General features: G+C 36.3%; 1 protein-coding gene across 1 annotated transcript; it reads right to left on the reverse strand.

Annotated features, from left to right (window-relative positions):
• Nucleotides 1-10124: 10124 nt before the first annotated feature.
• LOC107632972 (uncharacterized) lies at nt 10125-11636 on the reverse strand. Its single transcript, XM_016336610.1, has one exon. The coding sequence runs from the start codon at nt 11634-11636 to the stop codon at nt 10125-10127; it is 1512 nt and encodes a 503-aa protein (XP_016192096.1).
• Nucleotides 11637-11936: the final 300 nt, after the last annotated feature.

Consider the following 11936-nt stretch of genomic DNA (forward strand, 5'->3'; position numbering starts at 1 on the left):
GCACTGTGCTAATCCAGTGGTAGACATGGATGTGGACGGTGAGGAGTCTGATGAGGAGTATATTGCCGATAGTAACGATAGTGGTTCTTCTGAGGATGATGATGAGGAGGAATTTGTGCTGGAGACTCTGGTGGACGCATTAGTTCGGTATCTTCTTTCTGTCCCGCAACCAATTTCAGCCTTATCAGTTGTACCCAGTCACTATTATGCATTGGATCTGGATGCGATGCACGAGAAAACTCTATTTTCCAATATGGGTGAGAACAATTACATCATAAACAGTAGTGTAGAGTTTAGGATTGGTCACAGATTCAAAAGTAGAGAGACAATATTGCAAGGTGTGAAGAATTATAATATCTATAGAAGTGCTGAGTTGTCCCGACCCAAAAAGAGTCATGACCAGCGCTCAAGAAAATTGTTCCTAAGCAAGCCCGACAAGTCCGTATTCAAATTAAACAATAAAATTGTAACTGTTTTTAATAACCTTAGAAGTATGAAAAGTAGTTTAAGAAAAATAAGTTATACATTATTTGACAATACAAAATAGTTTAATATGACAGAACAACTCTATTTGTGAAATATGAAACACAAATATCTACGAATTTGACAAAAGGGATCACTATCTTTAAAATTGCTTGCTAAGAAAATTGGGAGACAGTACTAATATTAATACATGTGACTGAAAAACATAAGAAATTGATAGAGTAAATTTTGTAACTCAATGAATAAATAGCATATCTATAACCCAAATGAGATCATATAAATAATATTATCAAAAGTATATTTTTATTTAAAATATATTATAAATCATAGAATGAAGTAAGGGAATATTCAATCTAAAAGTCAAATCAAATCAAATAATACACACATAGGCGGCTTTACCTCTAACAGTAGTCATTTTCTCTTATGTATCCATACGCTATAATAGATTTAATGTGTAGTCTATACGTTAGGTTAGCAACATTCTTACTAACTGAGGTCTGAGTCAGATGCATCTAAATTAACGTCATAATCGCCATTAGCTATAATATTTTAGTTTGAGTCTTTCAAACCAATTCAAGTCATATTAATTTCAAGTAAGACAAACTATTTAATTCTTCAAACACGGATCATTAAACCAAATCAAATCAATAATGTTTCGAATAATTTTATTTCAAATCATAAAATTTTTTTAACACAATTCATCAATTTACAACATATAAAAAAATATATAAACCAAAAATATTTTAAATTTTTCAAAATGTGCGTATAGTTTGATAAAATTAAATATTTTACTGCTACAAAATTTTCATAAAATAAATTATATATAGTCTCATGTGTGTATTTTCTAAAAATATAATTTTTATAAGGTAATTATTCAATTAAAATAAGCCAATTATTATAATCAAATCATATTCTTCAAATATTAAGTTCATAAATGTAGATAGAAATAATTATAGAGTATATTCAAAATAATTATAAATATAAAACCTACTTACAATTTGGTGTCAATGAATCAAAAACAACTCTATATTACTAAATCATTGTTGATACCCAACAACTCTACAACCCTAGAAATAAGGCAATGATAATATATATATATATATATATATATATATATATATATATATATATATATATAAGCTAATAATGTTATTAATTTAACATAATCTTATACAATTTGACAAAAACTCTAAAATTCCAACTATATGAAACCTAATTCGGATTTTTTAATGCCCATATATATACACCCATCTAAAGTCAGAAATATAAGTAATTATTGAGTTAGGAATAGAATCTCGGATATTGGTGAAGTCAAGTTTAATTGTGGTATATATTCTTATTTATCATGACTACTTTTGTTATAAATGCCTACCGTATATATTTTATTTTGTTAGGGAGGTGCTTAAATTTAGAGGTGTGCACACCTGTTTAGTTCCCACCATGTCTCAAGATTATCCGTTGGACAACAACCTCATTTGTAGTGTCATTTTGTCCCTCATATAGTCCAACCCATCAGTCAGTATCCCTGTTCTACAGGGTGCAGTTAGGCAAAGCTATCACTTTAGGCCCTTACACAGAAAAGTTTGGATGGTGAAGCAAAAGGCCATTGCACAGATATACGTGAGTGAAAATCACGCAAGCATTCACCCACTGGCTTTCTATCAGTGCATAAGCTAAGGTGGTACGCAACGTTCTGTAGGGTAATGGTGTACTCACCCCAATGCAGGTGGAAAGTGTGGGTCTCTAGACACCAACGCTTTACAAATGCAGTAATCAATGAGTTATCAAAGACAAAGTCCATGAACTGCACTGTGTTACCAAAATTAGCCTCCCTTAAGCTAGGGAGAATGACGTCTGGTGGTGCAAGAGTGTGGCTTACTCACCTAGGGACTAGTAGGTATTGCCTCTGTTAAAAGAAAAAAATATTTCAATAATAAATCTATTTCAATTGTAAAAATTTTTATTTCAAAATAAAAAGATAAAAAGTAATGATAAACAATTATTTCACATTTCAGAATAATTAACCTTAAAAATTAAACATTTAAAACATTTATCAAACATCATTGCAATAAATATCCAATAAAATAAGTTTTCTAGCATATTCAACATTAAAATTAAAAACACAAAATTCGATTTCAACAAATAAGAATATGTAATAAACAGTAATAAGTAAATTAAATTAAATTAATTAATTAACTTTTATTAACAATACATTTCACACCTAATAAATGTTAATAACATGCCAACTAATCTATTTTTGGGATTTTTTATTTAAATAAATTAAAAATATTTAATTTACTGAAATAAATAATTTTAAAAATTATTACGAAAATATGTAGGATGACTTATCTCATTTATAGTGTAAATGAGATAAGACAGTGCGCGTGACACGTGTATATCTCGTTTACAGTGTAAACGAGATACATATAAACTTATCTCATTTACACTATAAACGAGATAAGATTGAGTCACGCCTATATATAGATATCGTTTACAGCCTTGATCTAGGTCCCATTTTAAACTTTTCCTCCATTTTCTTCTCTCTTCTATCATTTTCTGACTATATTATCGAGTAAGACGAAAATGGTCCGCGTGGATGCTCGTGATCCGGACATCAATAGGCTGAATGCCACATGGCAGTACGCCCGAGCAGCCGACTTTGCGGTTAGTTTTATTATCTTGACATTTATGTTATCCTATATATGTATAGCCATGGTTAGGATACTTGTCAAGAACTAAAATACAATTTGTAATGTTAGCAACAGGGGCCTAATAGAGAATAATTCTAGGAATGTGGTTATCATTTTTCTATAATTAAGTTGTTAACTACATAATTATTAATTTGGATATTAAATGTTGGGGTAGATATTTTTCAACCGTTGAAGTTTGTTTATTCGGTACATGTCTTTTAATTTGTTAACTTAGTTATTAACTATCCAAGTTTGATAATTAGATTATTAAATTAAAGGTTGATAATTAGATTGTCAATTACTTGAATTTTGTATTTAAATAAATTAAAAAATATTTTATTTACTGTAATTAGATTATTAAGTTAAAGTTTGATAATTAGATTATTAATTACTTTACCGAATATTTTTATTTTACTTAACGTATTGAGAAAATATCTATTAGTTAAGTAAGTCCATGTCAACGTAAAAAGTTGTATTGACATAAATTTAGTACATACGTATAAATTTATGTTAAACAAATGTATACAATAGTTAAGTCTGTTTGATATATCGATGGACCAATACAAATTTTTAATAATTGTGATATTTTTATCTTTTGTCAGAGGCCTCGCCTAGTTCTACTCTGGCGAGTGAGTCACGCGCTTCGACCACCTAATACCATCGTCTCGTATCTGAGGGAGGCTGGGTTCAGCGACACGGTGCCTCTCAGGGACTTCATCTTCAACAACTCCCTGATCACGACAGTCGTGGAGCGATGGCGTCTAGAGACCCACACGTTCCACAACAGTCATTTCAGTTTGTCTGGACACGTACGATGACCCTGCCTTGCAGGCTATGTGCCCGCCATGGTTTATCGAGGAGGCAGAATGGGGGACATGGATGTCCGTTGTCCCCCTCATCTGCTTCAACATCGTCGAGTTTCACCAGGTTGACCGGGTAAAGCGCCAGTTCAATGGAGAGCAGTTAGTTCCAGGTAGGGGTGGCAAACGGGTCTAAATCCGCTGGGTCGGCCCGCATAACCTGCCAAAAAAGGCGGGTTGGGCTAGAAAATTGAGACCGCCAAATAGCAAAAGCCCACCTAACCCGCATCGCTTAAACCGCGAGCTTTGGCGGGGTGGGGCAGGCTTCCCCGCCGGGCTTAATATTTTTTGGCAAGGGGTAGTTTTACAATTTTTTTTTGCCAAAACCCAACTTCTCCCAACCCAACTTACAAGAGAATGAAGATGAAAATTGAGTGTTTTAGATTATGTTTATTTTGTTTTAGAGACAATATTTATAATTATATTTTGGATTATATTTATTTTGTTTTGGGAACAATATTTATAATTATGTTTTGGATGAAAACTTGGTTTATAATTATGTTTATTAGATATTTATAATCATAAAGACTTTAATGTTTGTGAATATAAAAATTATAATTTGTTTATACTTTTAAAAATTATAATAGTTAAAAGTAAAAAATAAAAGAGATATTTTTATGCCTTTATATATATTATTTAATAGTTAAAAGTAAAAAAAAAAAAGAGGATATTTGGCGGGCTTAGCCCACCGGCCCACCAGCCCGCCGTTAGACGGGGCGGGCTGGGATTTTGGGACCGCCTCACTAGGCGGGGCAGGGTGGGCTTCCCCGCTTGCCACCCCTAGTTCCAGGGACTCCGGTGAACGTCGACAGGTTTCTGACATCCACAGGACAAGGCGAGGATGTCTAGGAGTCTGACATACTTGTTGACTGGTATGACGGCTGGAAGGCACGATTTGCAGAGGGCCGCAGGATCTTTATTCAGCCTTGCTTCGACTACAGGCCGACCCAGGAGTATTGGGATTGTTACTGGGTTAGAAACCTCTCGGGCCAGGACGTACTCGATGATCACAGGCTATTTGATTTACCTGTTGACGTCCAGCCTATTGTCAGCCAGTCGAGGGACGTTCTTCACCTTCCCAAGGACGTCCCTGATCGGCGTTGGCATGCCAAGGAGGTTTGGAAGGACACCCGACGGCCTGTTAGGAGGGAGAGGGGTGTCAGAGAGCGCGGAGTAGGTGCAGGGACTGGGAGGAAAAGGGTCAGGCCTCGTTGGGCGCGGTTGGACGTGGAATCTAAAGGGGAGGTAGAGTTCGAGAAACATGAGGAGCACGGGGACATCCCACCCGGCGACGATGATTCACCACTATGAGGCACAACAGTAATGGATTCTCACACTTAAATATCACCCGCATTGTCACTATTTATCATACGACAATTGTGATACACACAGACAACTACATATCCACTATTATTGGAAAATTTTTCCTATTTTTTGGAAAAAAAAGGAGGAGAAGAAGATATGAAATGCTTGTGAAGAATGCCAAGAGTTACACATCCTTTTGTAGCTATTGAAAATTTATCTTACTGTATCTCGTTTACGCGGTAAACGAGATAAGCCATCCTACGTATTTTCGTAATAATTTTTAAAATTATTTATTTCAGTAAATTAAACTTTTTTTATTTTATTTAAATAAAAAATTCCTTCCATGTTACCATAATATAATCTATTCTACTCATTTATAACAACACTAAATCTATAAAAGGACCCTAACTATAATCATAAGCTTATTTATTTAAAAGATAAAACCAACAACACTAACCTGAAAGTCGATCACTTCCGTGATGTGTCAAGTCGCATGCAGGTAGTTGATATTATCTTCCATGCATTTGCGCGCATCATAATATCCGAGTACGCCAAAAATATCAAGAAAACGTTCGACAAAAGGAGAAATGAAGGTTAAGAGGAAAGGAAAGTGCCAATTCAGGCACTATGAACTAGTTACTTATATAGGTATGTCTCAGCCTTTTCTCATTTATAGTATAAAAGAAATAAGAATGTGCATATCTCATTTATGTTGTACACGAGATATGTTAAGTGTCATAACACGTATGCAAACATAATACGTGAACTTCGTCACATGTCTTATCTCGTTTACAGTGTAAACGAAAAAATATACACAGTTTTATTTCGAGATAAGTAATATAATAAAAATTCGTAAAAAAACGCTATAAATGATCTATATTGATAAACAAATATTTATTTTATTTATTTAAAAAAATCCCATAAACAAATCCAGATAAAGAAGATAAAATTTTATTTTTTATATCATAACAAATATATACAAAATAAATACACACAAGAATAATAAAAATATCATTTTCTTAATAAATGTTTACCTCATAACAGGAACAATGATATTATCATTAAATTACTGGTTTTTTAATCTTATAATAGATTAAATTTAAATAAATAAAAACTAATTAGTAAGTAATTATTATTTTATTATCTGTATATATTTGTGGAACCCAACTTTTTTACTTTAATTCAGAAATATTAAGAAGGGATATTATCGAATCAGGTCCTTTTTTGTATATGTAAATATGCATAGATAAAATAATTTCAAATTTTATTAAAATTACGAGGTACTACGTCTGATTGATTTACTTCTTTCGTTGCCTGAATTATACTCTCTATTAAAATGTGTGTATAGTAAATATGGTATTTGACTCCTTCAAACTGCGTCTTTTTTAACCATCACATTAGGGAAAGAAAGCTACAAATATCAGCAGTGTGTGTGTGGACATACATGAGATTAAAAAGTCTAAAGCGATAGCCATATCCGTATATTATTCCATTGGATCGAAATTAAAGTGGAGATGGCAAACAGCACTTTGAATTTTGGCATCAATGGCAGTTGCTCTACCGAGGAATGAGGATTGATACAAGTGGTGGGGATCCCACACCCTGCCTTTGTTCCTTATTTTTTGTTATTCATTTGCGTTTCTTCCTCTGGATTCAACTATATCTTATTTTTTTTAAAAATAAAATCACATAATAGTTACTTTTAAAAAATATTGGTGGAATATACAATTAAACCAAGGAAAATAATCTAAGAGACTAAAAACTCAAAACCCCCTCCCCCACGCGGCCACGCCCACTAAAAAATATGTATAATAACTTATTTGAGCTTCGAATCAATCTCCACATAAAATTCAACGGTATTATTATGAGTATTGATTAATTATTTGATTAAATTGATTCGAATTTTGACTCAGTCATATGAAAAATTCAAATCCCTCTATCAAGTATAGCAATTGTAATTTTTCTTTTAATCAATGAAGGTTTTGATGTATATTAATTTTTAATTTTCGCTGAGAATAAAAAGAGATATCACCCAAATCCCAATCCTATATTTCTAAAGAGATAGACGCGTATTCCCACAACCATGCATAAGTAAGGAAACATCACAAATAGTACTAACTAATAGTTATCAATGAATACAGATTTCTGGATTAAACTAGTATTCTATTTTCTGTTTTTTCTTATAAAAACAACAATAAGTGTGTACGGCTTATACCTGAGTGGGTGATGAAGTTTGAAGGAGATGAGTTCCCCGCGTGTCTGAGAAAAGATTGTCTCCAACCAAAAATAGTGTGGTGATACCTACAAAAATACTTCGACCACTCGCTCAAATAAAAAAAGTTAGAGAGATATTAGAATTAGGATTAGTGTGCTGTATTTAAGAGGAACTCCCATTATATAGTGCGTCTCAGTTAATTGGAAAAAAAAATTTATCTTTTTCTTGTCATTTTTTTTATTAATCATATCTTTTAATTCAATCGGTCAATAATTAATCTGTTGTAGATCTAAATTTCATTTAAAGATCTATTGTTAATAGAAATAGATCTATAAAGAATGAATAGTGACATTTTTTTTTTGAAAGAGGAGCTCAACACATAAAGTGGAGCATAGAAAATCCAACTGTAAGACAAAGAGACAAACTCTGTAACCTACAATAACATATATCCTTTTGTTATCTCCGGCATTGCCATCAACAACAAAAGGGATCCACACCCAACCACTCCTTATAGCTCAGAAAAGACATGTTGATAATCTCCTCAACTCCTTTTCTTTTGTTTTGGAAGATCCTCCTGTTCCTTTCCAGCCATAAGTTCTAGGTGATTGCACAAAAACATACCATCAATTTCTTGCACTCCACCTTCTGTTGTGATATCTCTGTCCAGCTTAAGAAATGCTCCTTCAACGTACCTGGGCAAGACCATTTGTCTACCAACATATGATAACCATGCACACCAAACTTGCCAAGCAAGATTACAGCCAAGAAACAAGTGGTGACCAGACTCAATACATTCGTTACATAAAACACACAAGGTATCTTGTTGGTTAATAGCCCCAAACCGACTCAGTCTGTCTTTTGTACTGATCCTACCAGTCAAAGCAAACCAAACAAACAACTCCACTCGTGGCGGGACTAGACCTTTCCAAACAGTTTTAGTAAAACTGTAACTTGTGATATCCTCTGGGACCATTTTCGCCTGCATTACCTGCACAAAGGAGTTAGTTGAATAAATTCCATGTTTATCATATTTCCACACAATCCTATCCTCCCTGTCATGTGCAAGCCTGACCAGCCTTAGAGCATCATGTAGCTGGTTCACTAGATCTATCTCCCATTGGAACAGTTGTCGTCTCCATTGGAAGTTCCATATCCACTCTAACCCATCCCAAAACCCACAATCCTCTATCAGTGATCCCTTTTGGTTTGAAACAGAAAAGAGTCTTGGAAAGCGATCTTTCAACGTACCTCCAACAAGCCAGACATCTTCCCAAAAGCGAGTACCTCTCCCATCCCCCACCTCCATAGACAACCCAGTGATCATCATCTGTCTCACTTCTTGATTCGTGAACTGTAACTGACCAATATCCCTCCACGGCCCCCACGAGCAGGTATTTCTTGGTTGGCTAGGGGCACATTTGGATCCAGGTTATTGCATGAGCAGACCACCTTCTTCCACAACGGACACTCCTCTTTCGAAAAGCGCCACCACCATTTAAACAGAAGAGCTGTGTTGCGGACCACAGCATCTCCAACTCCCAATCCGCCTAACCTTTTAGGAGCCAGTACCACTTCCCACTTAACCATAGCCATACCGTTCCTCCCGTCCTCCTTACTCCAAAGAAATCTTCTCTGCAAGGAAATCAACTTCTCAGCAACAGTCCTGGGCATCTTATATAAGCTCAAATAATAAACTGGGAGGCTATTCAACATAGATTTGATAAGCACCAACTTGCCGGCCTTATTAAGGGCCTTGGCCTTCCAAAGGCTGAGCTTTTCCTCCACTTTGTCTATTACTGGCTTCCAAGTCTTAACCAACCTCGGGTTAGCTCCAAGTGGGATACCCAGGTATTTTACTGGAAGAGTGGCATCCTTACAGCCCAGTACTCTACACATACGTTGTACCCACTGTTCGTTACAATTAATAAGAATCAAGCTAGATTTATCAAAATTAATGCTTAAACCTAACATCAACTCAAAGCAATGAAGCAGCCTCCTGTAATTCTTGATGGACTCTTCCTCAGGTGGGCAGAACAGTATCGTATTATCTGCAAATTGAAGGTGTGACAACTCTATATGATCTCTCCCTACCAATAACGGAGATATACGACCGTTCCTGATAGCCTCTCCAATCATCCTATGTAGCACGTCAACCACAAGTACAAATAAGAAAGGGGACAAAGGATCACCTTGTCGCAGCCCTCTTTCCATCTTGAAAGGCTTAGAAGGCGATCCGTTAATCAGCACTGACATAGAACACGTACTGACACATTCCATTATCTAGCCCCTCTATCTTCTTTCAAAACCCATCTTTTGTAGTACAAGGTCCACAAAGCTCCACTTAACTCTATCATATGCTTTCTGGAAATCCAGTTTTATAATTGCCGCTTCATTCTTCCTGAGCTTGAACCATTGGACAATTTCGCACGCAATAAGGGCCCCATCATGAATCTTTCGGCCTTTGACAAAAGCACTCTGTGTCTCACCTACTAGCCCTAGCATAATTGCTTGCATTCTCCTTACGAGCAACTTCGAGATCACCTTATACACACACCCCACCATGCTAATAGGTCACAGGTCCTTGATTTCCTTAGCACCAGTAAACTTAGGGGCTAGCGCCACCCACGTAACATTAGAATCTGCCGGTAGCTTTGAACATTGGAAGAAATTCAAAATTGCTGCCGTGAATTCATTGCCAATTTCATCCCAGCACTTCTTTATGAAGTTCATGTTATATCCATCGCTTTCTGGAGCCTTGGATGATTCACAATCCCACACTGCCTCTCTAACCTCCTGGGCTGTCGGTAGTACCTCTAATGCCTTAGCATCCTCCTCACTGATCACTTCCACCAGACCATCTCTGAAACCCACCAACGGAGACCTCTCTTGGTGATATAAGTTTTTGTAGAACTCATTGATGGCTATCTTGATCCTAGCTTGATTCCTTATCAAACGTCCATTAATGACCAATGCATCAATCCTATTATTCCTCCTTCTTGCAGAAGCTAGGTTATGGAAGTATCTTGTATTTTTATCCATGTCCCTCGCATGCATAGATCTTGACATCTGCTTCCAATGTAATTCTTTCCTCACATACCATTTCTCACAGCATACAACTAATGCCTTTCTTCTTGCCTCCACTGTTCCATCATAAACACCATTGCTCACCATGTCATCTAACTTTTTTATCTCTTCCTCAAACTTCGTAATTTTCTTGTCCATGTCCCCAAAATTAGCTCTATGCCATCTTCCCAATGGACCCGTCAATGCCTTCAATTTCTCAGTGAGCTGCATCTCTCCTTGCCCCCTCCATTCCTTTTTGACCATCCTCAGAAACCCTTCATGCGTGAACCATGAATCTAGACTTTGAAATGGTCTCGGACCGTCCCTTGGCCTCTTATCTTCTACTATAATAGGACAATGATCTGACAAGCCCCGTGGCCCCCCTCTTAGACGAGTTTCAGGGAACATCTCAAGCCATTCCAGGCTAACCAGAGCTCTATCAATACGGCTACAAGATCGCCCTCTAAACCATGTAAACCTACGGTCCGTTAGCGGCAAGTCCACCAGGCCCATGTCATTTATCCAATCCTTGAAGTCTTTTGCCGATAGAGGTAGCCTATCATTGCTTCGCCTTTCCTCCACCTGTAGTATCTCATTAAAGTCCCCCAAGAAGCAACATGGACCCTGATACAAACCGGCTATGTAGCTCAATTCCTCCCGCACAACAAGTTTTTCATCTCTTGAATGCGCACCATAAACCAAGAAGAAAGCACAGTTAACACTATTTTCTGACAATATCCCTTCGACGCACAACCACCTCTCCCCTTTATAGAAATTTCTCATATTAAAGAAACCATCATCCCATACTAACAAAAGTCCACCAGATGCACCATCAGACCCCACATATTCCCATCCCGCACCATTCCCCCAAATTTTTAAGACATCAAATCTGGTCACTATTTGTCTTTTAGTCTCTACCAGGCCTAACAAATTCAACTTATATTTTCTCTTTAAGTCCTTCACCATCCTCAACTTCCCATCGCCCCTTAACCCCCTAACATTCCAAGAACTCAAAATCATCTTAAAATTGTATTACACACCTTTTTGTGAATTTTGGGCCTACTCTTTCTTGCTTTAGCCTTCTGTTTTGCCAGTCTTTTCTTTTTTGCAATTTCCTCATTCTGTTCTTGAAGAATAACCATGATGTCATCTTCCTCATTATACAGCATGGCTCCTGATTCTTTGGCTAGTTCCCAAGTCATTTTATTTTCCATCATCTGCTCCTCCAGTCCTGGATGCTCTGAGTTTCTGCCGTCGTCATAATGGTCATGCTCTTCTTTTCCCAAGTGGTCCTGTCCGTCACCCAAACCCTGTCCACCA

This window comes from Arachis ipaensis, chromosome B3, assembly GCF_059453495.1.
Source record: "Arachis ipaensis isolate K30076 ecotype BB chromosome B3, ASM5945349v1, whole genome shotgun sequence".
Lineage (NCBI taxonomy): Eukaryota > Viridiplantae > Streptophyta > Magnoliopsida > Fabales > Fabaceae > Arachis > Arachis ipaensis.

Coding starts and splice junctions, on each gene's coding strand:
- LOC107632972 (XM_016336610.1), bottom strand. CDS start 11,636: ATGATTTTGAGTTCTTGGAATGTTAGGGGGTTAAGGGGCGATGGGAAG.